Source organism: Onychostoma macrolepis, chromosome 02 (assembly GCF_012432095.1).
Source record: "Onychostoma macrolepis isolate SWU-2019 chromosome 02, ASM1243209v1, whole genome shotgun sequence".
In the NCBI taxonomy this organism is placed as follows: Eukaryota; Metazoa; Chordata; class Actinopteri; order Cypriniformes; family Cyprinidae; genus Onychostoma; species Onychostoma macrolepis.
The window spans coordinates 33,011,635-33,037,322 of record NC_081156.1 but is presented as its reverse complement, the minus strand read 5'-3'; the positions used below and the strand labels follow the sequence as shown (position 1 = coordinate 33,037,322).

Genomic DNA, 25,688 nt, shown 5'->3' with positions numbered 1-25,688 from the left:
CCCTGGGATTATAATACCGTCATTTAGTCAATTTAGGCTGTTCTAAAACACTGAGGTTGAGAATGAGAGTATGTGGGTGAATGTAAACACTACATTTTTTGAAAGAATTTATTGGATTTATTCGTTTAAAAAATGCAGTAAAACAGGAATATTGTGAAATATTATTACAATTTAAAATAACTTTTCTATTTGAATATGACGTAAAATGTAATTTATTCCTGTGATGCGCAGCTGAATTTTCAGCATCATTACTCCAGTCTTCAGTGTCACATGATCCTTCAGAAATCATTCTAATATGCTGATTTGCTGCTCAAGAAACATTTCTGATAATTATCAATCTTGAAAACAGTTGTGCTGCTTCATATTTTTGTGGGAACCATATTTTTATTTTTCAGGATTCTTTGATGTATAGAAAGTTCAAAAGAAGAACATTTATCTGAAATAATAACCCTTAACATCAAAAATATCATGTCTGATCATTTTAATGTGTCCTTGATGAATAAAAGTATTAATTTATTTTATAAAAAACCTAAACTTTGTAACGGAATAGTGTCTATAAACTGAAAGAAATATTTAACAGAAAATCAGAAATGGTACTGGTAATTTTCTGCCAGGACATCATCCATTAATCTGAATATTTCCTTTAACCCTAAAACACGATGCCCACATGAACCCTAAAATGCATGATTGAATTAAAAATATGGGTAAAACACCTATTAAAAATCAATACAGAAAAATCTGTCATACTAACTGCCCTATTTTTACTACATGTTCAAACATTAATTTTGAGCAATAGCAACAGCGATACCAAACACCGCTATTAACTTAAATAACATTTCTGATTACCATATTCCTATACACTCTAAAACAAAATGGTGCTATATAGCACTAAAAGTGGTTCTTTGGCTCGTAATCAAAGGGGAACCACTTTTGGTGCTGTATAGCACCAAATCTTGGTGCTTCAGTGGTTCTTCAGTCATGCCAAAGAACCGGTGGAGAACTGCTGAGGGGCTATATAGGACCGCTACCATATACAGAAACTGTTAAGCTCCTGTATGGTTTTTCAGCGGTTCTTCAGTGGTTCTTTGGGATGATTAAGGTGCTATATAGCACCACTGCCATACAAAGAACCTGTTAAGCCCCTTTAAAGGTTCTTTACGAGCCAAAGAACCACTGTTAGCACCATTTTTGTTGAAGAAATACAATGCAATATGGCACCTCTTATGGTTCTACATAGCACCATTTGACAAAGGTGCTGTATAGTACCTTTAAAGATATGGTGCTATACAGCACCAAAAGTGGTTCCCATATGATTACGAGCCAAGAACCACTTTTAGTGCTATATAGCACCATTTATTTTTTTAGTGTAAAAAAAAAAAATGGTATAAGTGCATGGTATTTGAAAAGGCGTGGCAAGAATACCACAGTATTACCATCACACTATTGTCCAATAAATATGACGTTACAATGACTTTTCCGTGCTGTATTTTTATGGTAATCCTATAGTCTTTTTGTAGCGGATTGTAGCTTCTTGTGTTCTAGATGCTTCCCGTGTTCTCTTGAGTAACCTGAGCGGTGTGTGTGATCTGTGTGCTATTTCTGGCGGTGAGAGGATGGTCCCCGTCCTGTCACTGGAGCGAACAGCAGAGATGTGCAGAGGAACAGCAGCAGTCAGAAACGCTCAGTGCAATGCTGCAGATTTAGAGCATGTCTAACAGAAAGCCTGTTTATAAATATACACACACACACACACACACACACACACTGCATAGAGACACACATAGCCGCCTCTTTTTTGATGTGTTGAGATTTTGAATTTAGAGGTGAGATGCATTTCAGGCCACAAAAGAGAAGAGATGAGAATAATTGTGAATAATTCAGAGGCAGTTTAATCGGGCGATTCCTGACGAGTGTGGAACGTCAATGGAAAACTAACCGTCTAAACTAGGACACACGTTAATGGCCCATTGATGCTTCATCACAATGTGTGTGTGCGGGTTTAACTACAACTGAAAAAAGTGCTGAGGGATTTACTTTGTAGCAATTTCTGACTGAAAATTGTTTCAAGAAATTACAAAGAAATTTAATTAATTGCAATTTCTTTTGTAATAATCCAAAACACTGAATGCAGCATCATCAAATTAGGTAATATTTTGCAAATCAGTGGAGTTTTTGTGTAACCATTGTTTTATTTACAACTTTTAAAAATAATTTTTTACAGCATATTACTAAGAGAGACATATAAATGAAGAGAGATCTGGACGATTAAAGAGTGAGCGCTCGCTATTAGAATTATACCAGCGGTTAAAGCCATGAAAACGATGATATTCACACTTCTCAAGAATGATGTTATATGGAACTAATGGAATATGGATTTCTGCTCTGAGATTTCAGACTAGCCATATTCGTATTTTCTAGCCATTTCTCTCTGCTAGTTACACACACACACACACACACACACACATTTACTTTGCTATCTAAATGAGGCAGTATCATAGACCTTTATTGCTTTACATTTATATTAAAAGCTAATTAGGTGACTATATTTAGATTATATTTATGCATTTGGGAGACACTTTTATCTAAAGTGAGTTACATTGCAATAAAGGTTTGCATTTGATCAGTTTATGCATTTCCTGGAAATCAAAACCCGTTGGTGTTGCAGCGTTATGCTCTACAGACTATATCAAAAACTCTAGCCCTAAAAGAAAACTCTTTGCTTTGCTTACAATATTTATGAATCACTTGTTCTTCGCAGGACGTCTGCAGGTGTTGAAAAATGGAGGTTTTGTCCGAATTAACTTTGTCCCCACAGTACAGTTCAAAAGTTTGGAGTCAGCAAGATATTTCTGAAAGACATTAATAATTTCTGTTCATCAAAGAATCCTGAAAAAAATGTAGTTTCCACAAAAATATAATATTATTTATAATAGTATTCTATCATGTTATAATATTTAATATAATATAATATTTTATTGAATAATATAAAGCAGGAAAAATGTTTTCAACACTTATATAATAATCAGAGAACATTTTTTTTAAAAGTTATTTTAAGTTGTAATAATATTTCACAATTTTACAGTTTATACTGTATTTATCATCAAATAAATGCAGTCTTGGTGAACAGAAGAGACTTAAAAAAAAAAAAAAAAAAAAATGGAAAAAGTCCAGAATGCATGAAAGTGTGCTCTTTTGACCTTAACCACCCTGGCAACCATCCACAACATCCTGGCAGCAAGTTTTGCGTGATCAAGCTCTTCAGGTCAGGTTAGAAATATACTATTTCTTGTTTGTGTGTGTTCAGACCTGTGTCATATGTAATACTATAAAAATCCCCAAATTTTCCTGTGATGTTAGCAGTGTTGGGCAGTAACTAGTTACTAGTAATTTAGTTACTGTAATAATATTACTTTTTGCAGTAACTAGTAGTGTAACTAATTACTAATAAGATTTCAGTAATAATATTACAGTTACTTTCCATAAAACAGCTTAGTTATTTTTGATGCCTCAACCCCGCTGATTTAAAATCTAACAATCAAATAATTCCTAGATTTATTTTCATAATTCTCACGACTCGCACATGCATGTGATGTCCCCAGTGCAGCAGGCAAGCTTGGAATATGGAAAAGCTTACATTCAGCAGATAGAAATACCGCATTATATTGAGTGTGTCAGGAAAAAAGATCTGTTGTGCTTTACTTTACTCTGGCATTACATCCCTCTGATCAGCATGTGGTACATTATATTAATATAATTAAAAATATTTTTGGAAAATTAAACAGTTTCTTACAATTTACAAACTCATGTGATTTGATAAAATTGTCCGTAACCTTTCACACCGATCTCTAAACAGCTCCATCAACGCCGACTCAGTTTTCATTTCATGGCTGTAAATGAGGCGAGAGAGGATGCAGTCTGACGTCACGCAGGTCTATCAGTCCATCTCTATCGCATTGCTTTCTTCTGACTTGCCCATTAAACACAATTTTCTTTATCGGTCCATCAGTGAACCACTTAGATCAACACTGCTGCTTCTTCAACTGAGTAAGTGAGCGACATCTTCACCGTGAAGCATCTGGATCAATGAAACGCTGGGAGAAGCTGTTTCAGGGTATAGATCCACTAGAGGCTGTTCAGAATAGTCCAGCTGACGCACAGAGGAATGTTTTCTAACATAAATATGAATATGGGGCTGGAACCCCTGTTTTTGCTACTGTACCTTTATGAGGTCGTTTTAATAGCCCCTGTTGTCACTGATGCGTTGTTCTGTAAGTTCTAAAATTCTAAAATCTATATTGAACAATGTTATTTCAAAAGATTAAGGATAATTTAATTAATTAATTAAATCTCTGGAAGAACTAACTAGTACATTAAACTTTTGTTATTTTTAAAAAAAACAAGGATTTTTTGTGTTTTCAGGCTCATTATCTTTGAATCTCAGGAAGTTCTAAAGTTTGTTTTAATAACCTCTGTTGTCATCGAGGCTTTGATCTAAGTTCTAAATCTAGTACATTGAACTCTTGTTATTTCAAAAGATCAATGACATTTTTTGAATCTCTGGAAGTTCTAAAATTCTAAAATCTAGTATATTGAATAATGCTATTTCAAAAGATTAAAGATAATTTTATTTATTCATTTATTTTTGAATCTCTGGCATTTTTTGGAATCTCTTTATTTTTGAATCTCTGAAAGTTCTAAAGTTCTACAATCTAGTACATTTGGCTCTGTTATTATAATAATCAAGGAAATCTTTATTTATTTATTTATTTATATTTGAATTTCCAGAGGTTCTAAATTTCATCTAGTACATTTAATTCTCTTATTTTAAAAGACCAAGTAAAATTTGAATTTTTTTTTTTTTGTTTGTTTGTTTGTTTTACAAATATTTTTGAATCTCTGGAGATTCTAGTACATTCAACTCTTTTATTATAAAAGTCAATGAAATTATTTATTTATTTATTTTATTTATTTTTTTATTTATACATTTCTAAAATCTAGTACATTGAACTCTGTTGTTTCAAGAGGTCAAGGACATTTTTTGAATCCCTGGAAGTTCTAAAATTTTAAAATCTAGTATATTGAACAGTATCAGGCTATTTAAAAAGATCAAATAGAATTAAACCTTTTTTTTATTTGTCTGTTTTTAAATCTTTATTTTTGAATCTCTGAAAGTTCTAAAAGTATTCTGAAAGTATTCTAAAATCGAATGCATTTAATTCTGTTATTTCAAAAGACCAAGTGAAATTAGATTTTTTACAAATATTTTTTAATCTACAGAGATTCTAAAATTCTACAGTCTAGTACATTCAATTCTATGATTTCAAAATATCAAGGATTTTTTTTATGTTGTTTATTTGTTGATTGATTTTTAAAAAATCTTTTTTAAAATTCTAAAATGTAGTACATTGAACTCTGTTATTTCAAAAGATCAAGAAAAAATTGTTTGATTGTTGTATATTTATTATTTTGGATTTTCTGGACTAGTACACTGAACTTTGTCATTTCAAAATATCAAGGAAATTATTATTGTTATTTTTGAAGCTCTGGAAGTTCTAAAAATCTCAAATCTATTCTATTGAACTTTGTTATTTCAAAGGATCAAATAAAGTGTTATGTTTTTCATGTGACCTCCTTTTAAAACCAATCTTTGAACACTGTTGACCCAGCGCTGGCGCTGACAGATGCAGCCCACTTTCATGTTCGTATGAAGTTGTGGAATGAGAGCAGTAGTGGGACCTTTATATAAAGCTCAACACACAGGCAATTATTCTCACAAGTGGTTCAGGACCTTTACAGGTGCTTCACAAACGCCTGCGTCAGCAGATGCTGCTGTGCAACAGGGAACACACACACGACTGCAATGCTAATGCCTCCTCTCTGACCCGCTTTCTTTGTTTTGCCTAAATCATTCCATCATTACTGTTCTCTTTCTGTCTCCATTAATAACGCAGTTTGAGGGATGCTTGGCTCGTTAGTGTTAACTAGTGATCTGAGGCTGGGATTTGGGGGTCGTACATTGCTTGAGGAACATGCACCTGGATTACAGCAATGAGAGAGAACATGAAAACATGGATGTTTCTCCAACAACCTGTTTGGCTCTTTTAGAAAGTAAACTTGTTTGAAACATTTTTCAGCCTCTTACTAGGTCTTTTCATGGGAGATTTCCCCCCCTGTGCTTTAATGAAGATTTCCAATCTAAAATTAACATGCCTCATGTGATGGAAATGACATGTTATGAATAACTCACCCTCTGTTTTGCCATTTCATAGCATTTTATGAATTTTAAATGAATGCAGTTTAATAATATTTTTAGAATTTTGGAATAATTTGACACAATTTCAGCTTGATCAAATGATATTTTACCTCTAATGTTTTATCCCAAGCTCTTCCCTACCACCGTTTTTTCTTTGTAACAGTGTTATTTTAGTATCATTGAGATGTATAGTTTAAAAAAATATTTTGAATGATTTTTATTTGTATATTTTCATTTTGTTGCATATATATTGTTATGTTTGGTATATTATTTATGCTTTATTAGTGTTAATTTAGGTGTATTTCATTTTTTGAGTACTCTATGTTTTGGACTACAATGATCTGGACTTGGCAAAATATGCAAGAGTACAATGTACAGTACAAATTACCAAAGAACCGTTAATCATCAAGAGTGATGAACTCTGTTATTTGACTTGTGATTTTCTTTGTCTTTGTTCTCCCTTGGCCTCATTTTTCTTGGATATTGACCAGCTGTTACAGTGTGTGTTGAATAACCTTGGCAAGGCTTGTGTCAGTAAATGTTTTGTACTCCAGAGGATGCCAGTTTTTTTGGGATGTTTAGTCAATTTGGAACTCGTGCCTTGCTTTGAAATGGCCGTGTCACAATTGGCAGTCTTACTTAAGTTAAAAACAGTGTTATTTTACCATTATTACAGTTTATATATATATATATATATATATATATATATATATTTGAATTAGCTTTTATCTTTCATACTTTCAGTTGTAATTGTATTTATTTTTATTTTTAAATTATTATTATTTTTTTTTGTTGTTGTTGTTGGAAACTGTAGTGATTCGGCTTAAACTCAATGACAATAAGAAATGTTGCCTTGCCAAATAAATAAAATAAAATAAAATAAATAAAATAAAATAAAAAATAAAAATGTATATTTGAATTTATTTCAACCTTATTTCAATTAACAACAATGTTTAAATAGTTTCAGTTTTAGTTAATGATAATAACCCTGGTTTAAAGAACTGAGATAATACTATGCATTAGTGCGTTACTACGCTCAAAAAAGTTGAGCCAACTTAAAATTAAGGCAACCAGCTTCAGCAGATTTTTGAGTTTTCTCAACTTGTCGATTTAAGTTTATACAACAAAAATATGGAATCTCCCACAAAAATAAGTTGAGCAAACTCAAAAATCTGCTGAAGCTGGTTGCCTTAAAATTTTAAGTTGGCTCAATTTATTTATTTATTTATTTTTTTACAGTACACTGAAAGTGCTATAGATTAAAAAACATCCTCATTTTCTTCACATTTCTGTCTTTTTGTCTCTGCAGTACAAGCAAGTGGAGCAGTACATGTCCTTCCACAAACTTCCAGCAGATTTCCGTCAGAAAATCCACGATTACTATGAGCACCGTTACCAGGGCAAGATGTTTGATGAAGAAAGCATCCTAGAGGAGCTGAACGAGCCGCTCAGAGAGGTGAGTGTGTGTGTGTGTTTGGTTATCTGTGTGTTTGCAAAGGTCTGTCTATGTCTGTAAACATCTGTGGAAAAAATCTCCCAGAAGGCCCTGCAGTTGTTGCAGAGCTTTCCAAAACAATGAAAGCATGCTAAAGCGGGAACGGCTTCCAAACTCATTTGTGTCACAGTAAACCGCTAAATCTCTTCTGTCAACGCCTTCCAGCTTTCTCTGCATTTAATGTAACATAAAGCTCCTATAACAAACATTCAGCTACTTATGTATAGAGGTTTATGCTTTAATGTAATCTGTTATAGCTGAATTGCACCAAGAAATGTCCGGGTCAAATTTCATGAATCAAATTATATATTACGTTACAACAATTATATATGCATTGCAACAAACATTAGGCTATAATATACTATAATAACTATATAGTTTTTTGGGGTTTTTTTCAGTTCAAATTGATGATGATGATGATTATTAGATTTTCAGATAAATGATGTTTTTTATATAAGCATAAATGAAATTCAGTACAAAAATTAGTAGGTTGCATAAGTTTAATTTTTTCCATGCAAATTATTATTATTATCATTGAGATATATATTAATATTATTAAAATTTCCAGTATTTTTTGTCTTTTATAAGCATGAAATAAAGTGAAATAAAAATATTAGAATAAACATGTTTATTAAAATATCATAGTATATACTATGCACTTATGTACTGTAATAAGTATATATTTTTTGTTTTGTTATTAAATAATTACAACAAATATTAGGCTATAATAAGTTTCTCCATGCAAAATATTCTTCATATTATATTTCAGGTAAATTTGATTGTTTATATAAACATAAATTAAATGCAGTGCAATAAATGCCAGGCTATAATATACTATAATAATAAGTTTAATTTTCTCTATGCAAATGATGATGATGATTAAATATTTATTCACTTATTATTATTATTATTATTATTATTACGTTTTCAAGTAAATTAATTTTTATTTGCAAATTATTATTATTATTAACATTTTAAAATAATATTAAATAAAGTAAATTTTTTATTTATTTACCAAACATTACTTGACAGTTTTCACGTGATTCAGCCTTATGTTTATGTAAATGCAGTGTATGTGAGATGTGCATTTATGTATTTCTCTCACCCTCTGGACTTCTTTCCATCTGTTTCCTCCACCGTCAGGAAATCGTGAACTTCAACTGCCGTAAGCTGGTGGCCTCCATGCCCCTGTTCGCCAACGCAGAGCCCAACTTTGTGACAGCCATGCTGACGAAGCTCCGTTTTGAGGTCTTCCAACCAGGCGATTACATCGTCCGTGAGGGAACCATCGGCAAGAAGATGTACTTCATCCAGCACGGCGTGGTGAACGTGATTACCAAAGGAACGGTTGGCATGAAACTTTCCGATGGCTCCTACTTCGGAGGTACGATGCCACTCAAATTAACCTCGTAAATTAGATCTTCACTTTACTTAATTAAACTGCTCAAATCCTTATTGAACCCCATAACATTTGAAATCATTTAAGCCTGAAATAGTGACCTCTTCTATTTTAGTACTTTATAAGTATCTTAATTATATCGACGGTAAATGAATTGAACTTTAAAGGCACGTTCATGTTTGCAATCAACATTTTTTTGCTTTCACTTCTGCATCTGATCTGGTCTGACCTTGATATTTAGATCTCACTGTGATGTAAAAGTCTAAATTTAATCACTTGTTATTCTCTAGCCAGTTTCTGACATAATTTAACTGACTACTTGTATTTTCTAAATATTTAAAGGTAAAGTGCAGTCATTTCTGCTGCACCAAACTGAATATTTTTTTTTTCCCCCAAACATTTCCCCATCTGCTGCCTGAAAGATATTCCCGTCCCAAATCTGTTCAAATAAACAGAGCAATGTTTTGAATGCACCCCAGTTTTTACTCTTCATGAAGTGGTTTACTTGCAGTCGTTTCTGAACATCAAAATGACATGAGACAGGATTTTAATATTAAAGTGATATGCTTTCCAGTGTCATCAGTGAATCAGTGTAATCTTAAGACTAAAGGCCCGTTCACACTGAGAACGATAACTATAACTTTTACTATATTCACGACAGACATCACAGCATTTTGTTATTCTGAGTGTGCATTTCCATTATTTTCTGTGCACATAATTGCAGTCGGATGATTTTGATTGGCTGTTTATGTTTTTAACATTTATCAGCTGAAAAAAAAAAAAACTCTGAATGTGATTCAAACATAACTTTCTTCCGTGCCATTGCTGTATAGATATTGCGTGAACTTGCAATTCTCTTACAGACAATGTTGGTTATAGTTATTGTTATCATTCTTAAGGTTCAAAATTTGATACTTTACACAGAAATTTTGTATGAGGGTGAAAATGTTTCTATGCAGATTTCTCAGCAGATTAAAGTATGTTGATGACATAAAAATGTTGCTAATATGACCTCCAGGGTTATTAACCAAAACTAAAACCATAAATGATAAATAAAAATAATAATATTTTTGTTACTTAAAATAAAATAAACTATGAAATAAAGTATTACAAAAAAATAAAAAATTCTTACAATTATTTACATTTGTAATTTCATTTCAGCTAGTTGCCAAGGCAACATTTCTCATCTTCATCTAATTTAACATGTGCTATAACTAAAACCGAAAATACAATACAAAAAAAAAATATTGTTACTTAAAATAAAATAAAATATTAAAAACACTTAAAACCCTTAAACATATTTAATTGTTTATAAAAATAAATGTAATAAAACTAAAAAATGTATAAAAAACTATGTACAATGTAATAAATAAATAAATACAAATTAACAAACTATAATGTTATTTATTTAAAACAAATAAATTAATAAAAATTACTTTACACAAACTAATACAAATTACAAAAATTTTAAAAAATTATATATCTATATATATATATATATATATATATATATATATATATATATATATATATATATAAATTGGTTTAAATTATAATAGTATCTCAATGATAATAAAATAAGTTTTGACCACACCATTAATATGAACGGGCATTAAGAGCACATCCTAACCTCATCTGAAAAACAAGTTAAGCTTATTTATTTGTGACAAGCCCAACCAGTAAACATTTAAAACCCAGTGGAAGCATTTTCGTTTTTAGTGAGGATAGATTACGTATTACTGAAACGTGTCACGTTGCTCTGTGTTAGGAAACAGTATTTGCTTCTTAAGTCGCAGCAGTCTCTGAATCCTCTGGAAAGTGAACTGTGATGGTTGTGAGCTGACGGAGAGATCCAGAGAGAGTGTGTGCTGCTGAGGAGAGGAACACGATCCCTCTGCAGCCTTAAATCCGCATGAGTCAGCCGATCTCAGCTGCAGAGGGCAGGAGGCTCTGGAAGAGGCTCTCGGCACGTGACCTTGGAAAGGTCAAAGACGAACTGATGTCTTGTGTAGCCTGAGATCAAGGAAGAAAAGAGAGAAGCCGCCTGATGCTGTGTGTAGAAGGATCAGTCTCAGTATTACCAAGGGAAAACTGTACTGATGTTTTCATAGCAAAGACTTAATGAAGTTCTCAGTCGTGCTTCAAATCAGGTGTTTCTTTTAAAATTCATTTGGTGCAATAAAAACAGACACCTATTGTTATCGTGCAGTAAGATTACAGAGATATCAAATGGATATGAAATGTCATCTCAATCAAATAAAATATTTTTTTTTTTTTGTATTTAGACATTAGACAATTAAGCACATTTTCCCATTATCAGTTTAATAGACAATGCAATCAATTTTCTATTTTTCAATTCTAATTGCAATTTTTAAAACATCTTCAAATGTGATTTTTTTTTTATAGTAACATAAATTAAACAAAATTAAAGTCAGTTTATTCATTTAAAATTTTTATAGATTTAATGTAATTAACCCTTATGCTTTATGTAAATAATAGATCTATAAATATAAAATGATGATGATCTTTGTATTTTGACATTATTTTCAGGACAAGTAAGCACATTTCCCTTCAAATTCTCATTACCATATTGCAAAATCATTTTTTAAATTCCAATTTTCAATTTTATTTTTTAGATTTCCATAAACTCAGTACAACAAATACTGTATACTATAATATTAATTAGAAGTATTAATTCGACATGTAGCATCACTGCGCTTCGGGCGTCCCGTGTTCGAGTCCCAGCTCGTGGACCTTTCCCAATCAAATCCCCCCTTTTCTCTCTTCCACGTCAAAACTACTATCCTGTCAAATAAAACAAACAAAACAACCCAACATTTAGTTAAACCTTTAGCAATTTTGTACGGAGCCCCTAAAGGGACATTGGCAAAAAAAAAAAAAAAGAAGACTTTCTCGTGCGCACGAAACACTATAGTTACAGTTTCCTGTTGCATCACTTCTGCCATCTTACACAGAAGAAAACAAGAGCATGCATGTGCATGAATTAGCCTAATTGAGATCTATTTTGGCCTTCAATACTAAAACATTGTGTCTGTTCTTGCATTCGGACACAGATAAATCATTACTGAACAGCATAAGAACGGCTTTTTCTCTCAGGCTATATTCCACCTGAACAATACATAGCCTAACATCTCAGGACTGTCCATCTGTACATAACTTCTCAAAACTTTTCATCTGTAAAATAGCACATTCATAATTCTTTCCTCTATAGGCCTATGTTGTACATAACCTAAAACATTTGCACATTCATAATTCTATTTTATCTATATTTTTATTACCATAGTTATTGTTTTTTAATGCATTGTCTATTCTGTTTATTATTAGCCTTATATTTCACTCTATTACCTTAAATTATATGCATGACTACACTCTCTCTGTACTTTCTCCACTGGATGCTCCTGTCACCAAGACGAATTTCTTGTGTTTTTGTGCGTGTAAACACACTTGACAATAAAGCTCTTTCTGATTCTGACATTTAAAACGCATTTTGAGGTCTAGAAGGATTGGTAGCTACAGTATAAAAGCTCAAATTTTAGATTTCGATATGGCAATAGCCTATTGTCCCACATACAACTCTAAAAGCCAGTCAAATATGTATATAATCGAAAGCGATTATTTATTTTTGATAATTATTACTTTACTTCAGTTTGGTTTTCAATAACTGCTGTTAGTTTCGTTTCATTTTCGTTTTTTTATTTCTTTGACATTTCTTTGACATTTTTCTTTCTTTCTTGATAAATAAATGCCTTTATTTTCGTTAAATACAGTTCCTAATATAACATGTCTTAAGATTTTCAAACATATGCTGACGAAAACAATACGATCGCGCTGACATTTGCAAAGCGAGTGCACAAGACGCGCCTTTCCTCGAGTGCGCGATCTCCCTTATAAAGTACAATTATTGCGTATTGATCTATGCATTACAGTAGGTCTTAATATAGATCGGTCTCAATGTTAATCATACATAAAAAGAAAATGTGGAATCACTTGCATGCTCTTGATTAAACTACCGTTTATTTGCATATTTGTTCTTATATTGAATAACAAAGATAAAAAAAATAGCTATATTGTGATTGATAAATATATAGTCATTATTATTAAGAAAAGAATTGGAGGAAAATATGCAACGTTGCTTGGTGATTTTGCTTTGTAATCTTTAACTCGATTTTTCTCGAAATCAGATCTGCTGCCCGCCTCTATTGCCTTCAAACGGCTGTAGCTCAGTCATTTTTTGTCTGATTCCAACAAGTCATATATAATTTTAGAAGGTATTTTAAATGGAGAATGTGAAAATAATATGTTTGAAAATTTGCGCATTCCGACTCATTTTACTCATTTTAGAATGTTCGTCACATTTATTTTTTAGAATTATTACTTTATTGTAGTTATAGGCTTTCAATAACTGTGTTTCATTTTAGTTTTTCATTTATTTTGAGATTTCTTTCTTTCTTTCTTTGCCTGCATGCCTTTATTTCCGTTAAATACTGTTCTTAATACAACATATTTTACTGTTTAAACATGAATACAATATTTATTACATTTAAACTCGTTTAACAAGCATTTTAGAAGTAAATGAAATATCGTATACATATTTAAACGGTAAAATATGTTATATTAGGAACTGTATTTAACGAAAATAAAGGCATTTATTTATCAAGAAAGAAAGAAAAATGTCAAAGAAATGTCAAAGAAATAAAAAACGAAAATGAAACGAAACTAACAGCAGTTATTGAAAACCAAACTGAAGTAAAGTAATAATTATCAAAAATAAATAATCGCTTTCGATTATATACATATTTGACTGGCTTTTAGAGTTGTATGTGGGACAATAGGCTATTGCCATATCGAAATCTAAAATTTGAGCTTTTATACTGTAGCTACCAATCCTTCTAGACCTCAAAATGCGTTTTAAATGTCAGAATCAGAAAGAGCTTTATTGTCAAGTGTGTTTACACGCAAAAAAACACAAGAAATTCGTCTTGGTGACAGGAGCATCCAGTGGAGAAAGTACAGAGAGAGTCATGCATATAATTTAAGGTAATAGAGTGAAATATAAGGCTAATATTAAACAGAATAGACAATGCATTAAAAAACAATAACTATGGTAATAAAAATATAGATAAAATATAATTATGAATGTGCAAATGTTTTAGGTTATGTACAACATAGGCCTATAGAGAAAATAGAAAGAATTATGAATGTGCTATTTTACAGATGAAAAGTTATGTACAGATGGACAGTCCTGAGATGTTAGGCTATGTATTGTTCAGGTGGAATATAGCCTGAGAGAAAAAGCCGTTCTTATGCTGTTCAGTAATGATTTATCTGTGTCCGAATGCAAGAACAGACACAATGTTTTAGTATTGAAGGCCAAAATAGATCTCAATTAGGCTAATTCATGCACATGCATGCTCTTGTTTTCTTCTGTGTAAGATGGCAGAAGTGATGCAACAGGAAACTGTAACTATAGTTTCTCGTGCGCATGCCAATTTTTTTTGCCAATGTCCCTTTAGGGGCTCCGTAATTTTGTTTGTGTGCTTTGCCATTTTTAAATAGGTCTTTTTATTAATTTATTGAATTAATTGATTTTAGTTTATTTAGTTTTAATTATTGTGGTAAAACTACAGTTAAACTGAAACAAAGTGAGAAACATTGAAACTAGCTGAAATAGAATAAATTCCATTGAATTTTTATTGTATTACAGTTACGGTTTATTTTAAGTAACATAAATGTTTTTTTTTTATGGTTTTAGTTTTAGTTGATTATAATAGCCCTGATTTGTTCTCCATATTTGAGAGACTTTGCTTTATTGCAGTAGAATTTGTGTATGCGACTGTGCGTAAATTGATTTTAAAGGTGTATAATCAGAAGAAAGAACAATTTAGATGCAAGTGAGGTTTTGTGCTCATGTGTTTGTCCACACCGGTGCGTGTGTGTTCACCTTTATGTTCGTACCGGTGATTGTGGATTTAATTTACTGGCTTTGGTTTGATGAATGACCTGGCTCCGGATGAACGCCGCTAGATGACGAAGTTCTCTAAAATGATCCGAGGCTTCCAAGGTTGTGAATTGGATTTTCTGGATTGATTTGGGGCGCAGACAGGACACAGAGGACCCTGATGGATGGGTCAGGACTTTATACACAGAATGACGCACAACATGTACGATAAATGATGTTTATTATCTTCGAAAGCTATTATGGGTTATTTCCCATCCTGAGGAGCTAGATGTTTCGTAGTTGTGTTTCAGTATCATATGGGGTGAATTTAATCCCAAGAAACCTGTGTGTGATCTTCTAAATATAGACACAAAGTAACCTTGCGCATTCACCATGAAACAAGGCCGTATGTGTGTGTGTGTGTGTGTGTGTGTGTGTGTGTGTGTGTGTGTGTGTGTGTGTGTATATATATATATATATATATCACACCGGTCAAAACTTTGGAATAATTAAGATTTTTTTAATGTTTTTGAGAAATTTCTCTGTCCAACAAGGCTGCATTCATTTGATAAAAAATACAGTAAAAACAGTTATATTGTGAAATATTATTACAATTCAAAATAACTGCTTTCTAATATATTTTCAAGTGTAATTTATTTCTGTGATGCAAAGCTGATTTTTCAGCATCATTACTCCAGTCTTCAGTGTCACATGATCCTTCAGAAATCATTCTAATGCTGATTTTATTGTTTTTTTCATTTAAATAAATTTAAAATATATTCTAATAGAAAACAGTTATTTTAAATTGTAACAGTATTTTACAATATTACAGTTTTTATATAATTCTTCAGACTTGGTATGGAAGACTGTTTCTGCCGCGGAATAAAAAGAAAAAAGAAAGAAATTGCAACTGTTTATCTGACGATTTGCAAGTTTATATCTCGCAATTTTGACATTTTTCTTGCAACTGTGACTTTATATTATGCAATTATGACTTTATAATTCTATAATTCTGAGTAAAAAGTCAGAATTGAGAGAAAAACATCATAATTGCAAGAAACAAGTCAGAATTGTGAGTTTGTGTCTTACAAGTCCGACTTTATTTCTTGCAGTTGTGAGTTTTTATCTTGCAATTCTGAGGAAAAAAGCCAGAATTGTAAGATAAAAAGTTGCAATACCATTTTTTCCCCCCAGTGGCAGAAATGGGCTTCCATAGCGTTGGTGAGCAAAAGAGACTTAAAGTTTCAAACCTGTATGACTTTTAAAATACATTTTTGTGGGGGGTTTTGTTCATACAATGACAGTCAATGCGTTTGGGCCCCAAATGTTCTTCAAAATATCTTTTCGTGTTCCACAGAAGAAGGAAAGTGACAAGAAGGGGAGTGAATTATAGCAGAATATCAATTTAAAATAGGATACGGAAAAGTATTTTAGCTCTGAAATAATTACACCCTTCATTTTTAAGACATGAGAGCTCAATAAAGCAAGAATATATTCACCACTTTGTAATAAGCATTCAAATCACATACTTTTGAATGAAGTCTGATAAAGTTTAATTACTTTCCGCAGGCAGATATTTAAATTCACACCCTGTTCAATGGAGGACTCTTCAGGGTTTCAGTTTTTAAGCAATTTAAAAACACTTGGCTTCTAGAAAAGGTCACAAAGTTCCTTTCCCCAAATGAACGGCAATATCGAGATGTTTGTTAATCATTCCGGTGCTCTTGAATGTTAAATGTGTGTGTATTTTCCTCTCTGTCAGAGATTTGTCTGCTGACGCGAGGCCGTCGTACGGCGAGTGTGCGAGCGGAGACCTACTGCCGTCTGTATTCGCTCTCCGTGGACAATTTTAATGAGGTTTTGGAGGAATATCCCATGATGAGGAGGGCTTTTGAGACTGTAGCCATTGACCGACTGGACCGCTTGGGTAAGCAAAACCTGAAACACCTTCTCAAAGAACGATAATGTGAACATTTTAATGCCTTACAGGATTATTCAGGGTTAAATACAGCTTAAGCTTTATGGATGCCTTCTGTGTCGACACACTGACTTGTTGAGCTTGTAAAAAGCAACAAAAAACCTGGTAACAGTAATGCATGTGTCCCATTAACTTCTAATGTAAATGTTCTGGTGGGTTTAAAAGCAGAAATGTGTTACAGTAGGAACACCTAGCACAGTCCTTTAACAGGGTAACCGATAGATACTTAAGAAATAAATAGGATAAATAAGTAAAAGGTTAAGTCTTTTATTGCTCAACTCTCATAGTTTTTAATAAAGATCCTGTGGATTCTGCATAACAACAGGAAAATTGCTCACAGCAGGCGATTTGAAATCCGACTGTCTTAAATTCACCGCAGTAAATGTGTTGTTGAAAGCAGTGAAGGTGATTCTTTAATGGCTGTGGTGAATGATTGCTTTTACAGGGATAAACTTAAAAACAACTTCTCATGAAGGGTTTTAGCACGCCAAATACACACACTGACATGTTATGCCTCGAAATGCATGTTTAAAGAGCTATAGTGTATAGAAAAATGAGAGAAACTCACTAAATGTTGTCATTAATAGACCAGCTGGTTGTTGGAAGACTGGTGAACCATCCTGATCCATACCTATTGTTAAATGTGTTATAAAATTGTATAAATCAGTTTAAAGTTGGACTCCTGAATATTCCTTTGTTTATTGAGCAAGTTGTATTAAGTTTGTATTTTTCCTCTAGACTTATATTTTAAAAAAAGCCACATTTTTATCAAGAAGTAGAGCAGAAAGGAGTTTTCTGTTACTTTTTATGCCTATAAGTTGTATCCATTTGAATAGATTTTGTTTTTAAATTGTGATTCAGTATGTTTTCTGATCATCATCAGTATGTTATATCATCATCATTATTATTATTATTATTATTATTAATAATAATATTTAAAATTATTTCATTATAAATTAAAAACACAATTATAAAATAAACTAAAACATTCACGTATTTGATAATTTTTCTTACAAAAAATTTGTTAGCATTTTTACTGAATTACAGTAAGCTTGACAAATTTGGTCAACACTACCCTTTAAGTAAAAATTGATGTGATTATTTACTGTCTTCCTGCCATGTTGTAGAAAGGGTCCTTTTTTTTTTTTTTTTTAGTATATATAAAATTTGGGAAAATTCTGTACTTTTAATGTTAATGGGATGCAAAAGTGTCCCATACCCATGTAAAATGACAATTTATCTCTCATTGCAGGAAAAAAGAATTCCATCCTAATGAACAAAGTGCAGCACGACTTAAACTCCGGCATCTTAAACAACCACGAGAACGAGATGATCCAAGAGATCGTGAAGTATGACCGCGAGATGGTGAAGCTGATTGACCTGCAGCGCCCGCGCGCCATGTCCATGACGCCCTCCATCCCCGGCGGGATCTTTGCTCCGCATGGCCAGTCGCAGGGCGGCAGCTCTGCCATCGCTACTCTACAGCAGGCGGTGGCCATGAGCTTCTGTCCCCAGTTCGGTCCGATGGTGGGTCCCAGCACCATGCAGTCGCCCCGGATGGTGCGACGGTTCCAGGTATTGCAAAACCTTGCTAGCCCAGTGGTGGTTTCTCCTCAGCAGTCTCAGCTGGGGCTTGGCGCGCTCGCCGGTGTCGCTATAGCCAGTCCGCCGGTTCAAAGCCCGCTAGCGGCGGCAGGCGGACGAACTTTCCAGTACGGGAGTGGCCCGATGGGTGCACGCTCCGGATCTCAGCTCTCTCTCATCCAACAGCATGTCCCCAGTCCCACACGGCCCAAAGGAACCCAACCATTGCAACAAACAGGGAGCCTGACCCAAGACGCCAGAGCCCTGTCTGCTTCCCAACCCTCCCTGCCACAAGATGGCGCTCCGCCTGTCGCTCCCAGCCCGCCACCGTCGACCCGCGTCTCCTCGACGTCGATCGGCCCACCTCAAGCACCCCATCCTGCCATCCCAGGGCCTTCTGGGGTCCGGAGCGCAGTTCTTCAGAGAATGGCGCTGCCTCACCAGGCGTCCGCAGCCGCGGTTGGGAATTACCCGTCTACGCCGCCCCCTACAGGCACTCCGCCCGCCGTAGCGGGACCGGACTCAGTTATACGCAAGAAAGATTCCATAGTCAGCCTTCCCGAGACGGACTTCACAGCCAGATCCCGGTTATCGTCCAACCTCTGACGAGAACTCTGAGACTCTTTGCGATACTTTTTGTGAGTCACAGTTCGTTCTTTTTGCTCGAGTCCCGCGCTCGTAGGGTGGCTTTTCATAGGAACCAAAGGGAGGGCGTTCAGACAGATTTAAGGTGTGGTCACATTTACCGAAATTTTGCGGGCGAAATTAAGTCGTTCCAATAGGAATCCGTACAATCGGGAGTTTCGCGCACAGTTGGTCTTTTGAATTCACCACGTTGACCAATGAAGCTGCATGTTTTGAGAGTTTTGTGCTTTATACATCGCTACGCTGTTGATGAATTTTGCTGAAATATCGCTAATGTGACCTCACCTTTACCGCTACTAGATTTAACGTCTTCGCTACGAATAGATTCACGAGGTCGGATGCCTCGCTAGTGTAGCTAGTGCCGCCCCTGTACAGCTTCAGATGCCTCTTAATATATTTGTCTTTATCGTCTCGAGTGAAAGGGAGAAATCCTGTCGTGTGTTACTGTGGTGTTTTCTGTAGAGTTCATACAATGCAATCGGGCGACTAGAAAATCAGGGACTTGCAAGGGATGACAATGATGAGATTTGGCGCTTCGCGAAAGTGTTTTGGAACGTCTCCATTCTTTCTGTATAAGCTCTACTTGTAGCAATCTAATTACTTGTCTTTCACTTTGTTGTAAAATATAGATAAAAAAAAAAACAAGTATTATGGACCGCTGGTCGATCTTATATCTTAATGTAAATAAAGAGGTAAAAAAGGGAAAAAATAAGTTCTAATAGAAAACACACAAATTGTATTTACTCAAACCAAAGTTGAGCTTGAACACAAGTTTTGGTTGTGTCTGTGTCAACTGAGAAAAACAAGTCAAACGAAAATGTCCTCTATTTAACTGCCTTGATTCCGAGTTTAGAAGCCATATACATGGTCTGTGTGTGCGTGCGTGTGTATTTGTGCACATATGCTTATTATTCGTTTAATTTATAAAACTGTTTGATCGAACGGGAGTGTAATGCTTGCATTTTTACGTGTCGATAAAGGCAATACTTCACTGCATCGGGGTTGCACTGAGAGTCGAGGCTTGAATGCAATGGGTCGTTTAAATTAGCAGGCAAACCAAAATAATCATGCTGTTTTTTTGTGATCCATGTTGATCTGCACATGCAATATAATTCTGCAATATTCTCGCCCTGCCTTTTATACGAAAGCTTCATATCGCAGCATAAGCAATTTAATCAGCGTTATTCAGAGAATCTTCGAAACCTCGTCTTTTAAAGTACTGGATAAAGTTTGCGCAGCTTTCGCAATATGTTATGAAATTTGTCCTCGTTTTCTAAAGTTACAGGTATTTTTTGTCACTTTATGTTTGGGGGTCTACAGCAGTTGTGCGTTTCAGTGATGGAAACAGGTTTTGTAATGTGTTATGGCTCTCTGTGCTGATTTTTATTTTATTGTTGGGACAGTCACAATAAACAGAAAAATTCACAATTTTGAAAAGGTCAAAGGTCAGAGAGGTTGGTTATTCCAGTAGACCTTAAAAAAATTGTAATATTTAATTAATGTAAGAATATAAAAATAAAAAAGACAATATTAGCTATATAATGTAATATTATTGTAAAAATATAATATCTTCTATATCTATTTATTTATTCTATATTTTACAGTTAAACAGTGACATTTTTTATAACATTGCCTGTTGTGTTAAAAATAGATCCTAATTTGCACAAATTACTGAGTATCTAAAACATGCTGCATATTAATGGCCTGTAAACGTTATACAAAGTTTGTGCGTGGGCTCAGTTTGCAGGCCTGTGAGCGCTGGCTGAATCGTTGATTTGTTGATTGCCTGTGAACAGATGTAAACTATTGGGTTGATTTACGAACTTGTCTCTTTACAAGAATGTAGTTGTTTGTTTCATTGTCAACTGCTGCAGATTTTTCTCACTTGAAGTTTGAAAATTGTAAATATGACGCTGTAAATTATTTTATGTGCAAACCCGGGCAGTAACATAGGAAAAATGATTTTAGAAAAACAAAAACGAGATTGGTGCATAATGGGTTTTGAATGTATGCCAAGTGGCATTATTGATGTGACCTGAATATTAACAACTGCCATGTAAATAGATCAGTAATAATTCATGCAAAATGGAAATTGTGTGTATTTGCCGATTATTTGTAGCGATCACGTCCTAAGTACTTTAATCAGATACATCTAGAATGCTTTTATTTTTCTAAGTCTTGTTTCTCTTACAGTGATCCATCTGTGGATTATATTAACACAAAGCACACTGTGTCCCATTAGCACCCTCTATAGGACAGGTATCATCACATTCCCCAGTTGTGCTGGATGAATTTGAGATCGTGGGACTTGCGCGATTGAAACAGGCAGCTTAATCAATTAAAACAAAACAAACAAACATTGAAAAGATTCCCTGAAACAACAGTGTATTGATTACTATTGATTTTACTATATACAGTAAGCCTGCATTTACCCTGCTGATATGCACAGATCAGATCATGTTGCATGCATGTTTGTGCAAGGGCACAAACACAAGCGATCATTTTTTTTTCCATCTGATCTGGCTCACTTTCAAATGTGGTTCTGAATCCGAAATGTATCTGATGTGTGTGGTCATCTGGTCAACATCTTAGCACTTGTGTCCAGTGGTCTAAAATCATCACTTGGTGCTTTGCTAAGATTAGTGAATGCATTGGAATTGCACCGTTGCCCGTTGTGTCTTAAAGGAATAGTTCACCCAAAACATTTTAATTTGCTGAATAATTGCTCACCCTCGGGCCATCCAAGATGTTTGCTTCTTCATGTTTCTTCATCAGAACAGAAATGTAGCATTACATCACTTGCTCACCAATGGATCCTCTGCAGTGAATGGGTGCCGTCGGAATGACTCCAAACAGCTGCTAAAAACGTGTGTTTGTAAGAAACAAGTCCATCATTAATACATCATTTTTAATTTCAAACTGTTGCTTTTGAGTCCATAATCTATAACAGGGGTCGGCAACGTCGGTCCTGGAGTGCTGTTGTCCTGCAGAGTTTAGCTCCAACCCTGGAAAAAACCTCACCTGCCTGTAGCCTCAGTAATCCCAAAGGCCTTGATTAGCTTGCTCAGGTGTGTTTGATTAGGGCTAAACGCTACAGGACAGTGGAACTCCAGGACCGACATTGCCTACCCCTGATCTATAATATTGGTTCCTCCAATTTAAAAAGGCATCTCGTCTGAATCTTGAGAGAAATCTGCACAGATCAAGCACCGTTTACAAGCCCAAACAGTCCAAAACAGCTCTAAACTAATACGTGGGTGAATTTTGATGTGAGAGACAACAGGCGATAGACTTTTTCCCCTGGAGGAGGCGTCATTATGGACGTGTTTTGGCCAGAAGAAATTATTTTAAATTTAAAATGCCATAATGATGGATTTGTCCATTCACTGAGCAAGTGATGTAGTGCTAAATTTCTCTAAATCTGTTCCCATGCATGAAGAAACAAACTCAGCTACATATTGAATGGCACGAGGGTGAGTACATTTTCATTTTTAGGTGAGTGTAAACATATTAGATCTGTGCATTAGGCATTGCATTGTAAAGACAGCACAACACCACATCTACACTGGAAGCAGATTTAAAAAAAACAAAAACATAACTGGTATAAAATTTACTTTTAATGGAACATCATAAATTAGCTAAGTAATGGTCAAACATTTAACCCTGTAAAGCCTGACATATTAAATAATAGTCAAAAATTTTGGAGAAAAAGTTTATTGAACCTTAATGCAAAGTATAAAAGTCTAAAAATGAAATCATATTTGCTTTTGTGGTTTATAGAGTGTGATACAGTGAGAATATGGAGCTCATACAACTAAATAAGCAAAAATAGGCAATTTGGTGCAGATGCTGATTAAGATATTAGCTTGTAATGTAAATCAATGAGATCTTTATAACAGTATAGCAGACTACTTATCTCTCAATAATATGCCTTATAAAGATAATATGTTTGATGATCAAAACATATAATGCAATGCAATACTATTATGACTGAAAGATGAACAAATAAACTTTCCTCAAATGATCATATCTTGATTTTTCTAAACAGAATTGTGAAAAATAATCGAAAGAAGCTAAAAAAGTCTAAACTATCAATCAGACAACAGAAGGCATGTAGTAGATTGTGTGCAACAGGTTTAACAGTGTATAAAATATTATACAGTAGGCTTTATAGTGTTAAATACATAGGTTTACATTTTCATCCACAGCAAGTTACATTGCATTTAAGATATGCATTTAATCAGATCATGCATTCTGGGAATAACCATGCTGTTTGAGCTACAGGAATGCAAGAAATTCAATTAATAAAATAATAATTTTATTGCAGACTGAGTGAAAAACAAATGGTCTGAAGAAGCCATGCAAAAATAGAAACAAGGCATTTGTCAACTGATAGCATGTTGCTGCCATTGTAAACAGCTCTGTTGGTTATAATGGCAGCTTTTTGGTTTTAAAATTTAGCGGTGCAACGCTTGCATCCAGTGTAGATGCGGTCTAAAGGCATAATTTCAGTCAAACCTAAAAAAGCCCCAATAAAGACAGCAAACTGTACCTCCACAAGCATCTCCTGTAACATAAGAATCTGATGATATTAATCTGAGAAAGGAAGCTAGGAAATGACAGTCCGTTGACCGATTGGTTCGTTGAAACTTTATCACAGGATTGCAATGTAATCTCTCTTATTTGGTTTCTCAGTAAAGGCACATTCTGTTTCCTGCGAATAAACGTTTCAGTTCTGCTAGGGCTTTATGTTCTCTCTCCCAAGGACACACACCGCGCTTTAATTCGCTTCAAGCGTTGGTCGATAAGGATGGGTATGGCAGTGAATGTATGCGAATAACTGGACCGTTTTAATTACATATGTACACACGTTTGCATATGTAATGGTTTTAGCCCTAATTAAGCTGCTGTCTGATTGTTCGAATGGAGATCGCAGCCAAATGTGAGTATTTTAACGTCGCTCCACGGCAGACTCATATAGTACCCACTCACGCTCTCACCGCAGGCCTCGTCTGCCGTTAAGTCATCTGTGTGGAAAACGTGACAGTTTTATTCTGCTTTTCCAGTGCGGAAAGGCTGGCAGATGCGAGCGAGGCAATCTTCCCTGCTAGCGCTTGAAGGACAGGCGGACAGATTGACGGAACATTCCTCCATATTTCCCGGCATCAAATGTAAATCAGGGTACTTTATGTTTCTGGTAGGAGAAGTGTTTTTTTTGTTGTTGTTTTTTCTTCTCCCTCGTCTGTCTGTTTCTTTTCTGTTTTGACAATGTGCCCCAATGCACAATGTACTGTAAATACCTAGTGCCTAGTATATCTAGTTTCCAAATAGTCTATTTTTAGTCGTATGTGGCTCTACGAAAGACAAAATGCAAAGTTTATGTGTCTTTTCTTTTTTAAAGGAAATGTTCACCCAAAAATGATTTGCTTTAAAGCATCTTCACGCAGCTCTTTTCTATATACAAAGTTCATTGTAACCATGTTTATCAGACTACAAAAAAAGACAATAAACATATAAAAACAACCTTACAATGGAAAAAAAAAAAAAAAAAATCTTAATCAGTATTTTTGTCTTGTTTTCCAAATATCTACATATTCTTAAACCAATATTTCTTGAGAAGCAAAATTACAAGATATTAAGTCAGTTTTCAATGTATCAAAATACAAATAACAAATAGCTGCCAATGGGTTTTAAAAAAGTAGACTTTCATCAAAGTTTCACTTTCAAGTACAATTCATAGGGAAAACAAGATTAATTTTCATACCGCACTCATAGGTATTTTGTTCTCGTTTTTAAGCAAAAAACTTGCTTTTTTAAGTAGAAGTATTTTGATTTAAGAATGTATTTGTATTATATTTGTAATGGAAAACAAGACAAAAAATATTACCCAAATATTACCTTTTTTCGCAGTGTTATTTTAGGTAAATTAAAAATATACACAAAAATGACTAAAACTTTGACTAAAATGAAAATGAAAATGTAAAAAAATCTAAATATTAATAGAACTTATAATAGAACCTCAATGATAACATTTTATAATTGAGATTCTATTATAAGTTCTATTATGTATATAAGTTCTATTATATATGTACATACACACACACACGTTTTATTTTAGTTTTAGTTATTTTCTTACATCAAGTTAAACAAATTGAAAATGAGAAGTGTTGCTAAAATGAAATTAGTTTTAGGTATTTTATTTCAAGTACTAAAAGTTTTTATGGTTTTAGTTAACTATATTAAGCCTGGTGCAGTGAATGATTCATGCACTATATTCAATATCTTATAAAATTATACAGATTGAAATTGAGATTATTTTCAAGTAAATAAACTAGTTTCTGTTGTTTTCGGAGCTTGACAGGCATTCATCTCTGA

General features: G+C 33.9%; 1 protein-coding gene across 3 annotated transcripts in view; it reads left to right on the top strand.

Annotated features, from left to right (window-relative positions):
- Positions 1 to 25,239, top strand: part of LOC131532297 (potassium/sodium hyperpolarization-activated cyclic nucleotide-gated channel 2-like) — a 72,348-nt gene extending 47,109 nt beyond the window's left edge. The window contains exons 6-10 of one of the 3 annotated variants that reach the window (XR_009268866.1): positions 7,563 to 7,709; positions 8,892 to 9,132; positions 16,869 to 17,033; positions 18,337 to 22,786; positions 24,380 to 24,432. Coding sequence is in view for 2 of the 3 variants with exons in the window: in XM_058763834.1 (XP_058619817.1) it covers positions 7,563 to 7,709; positions 8,892 to 9,132; positions 16,869 to 17,033; positions 18,337 to 19,274 (1,491 nt within the window). In the remaining variant the exon portion in view is untranslated. Of the gene's footprint in view, positions 1 to 7,562; positions 7,710 to 8,891; positions 9,133 to 16,868; positions 17,034 to 18,336 lie in introns of all 3 variants that reach the window. The other 2 variants (XM_058763834.1, XM_058763821.1) reach the window with 2 other exon arrangements.
- The last annotated feature ends 449 nt before the right edge of the window (positions 25,240 to 25,688 follow it).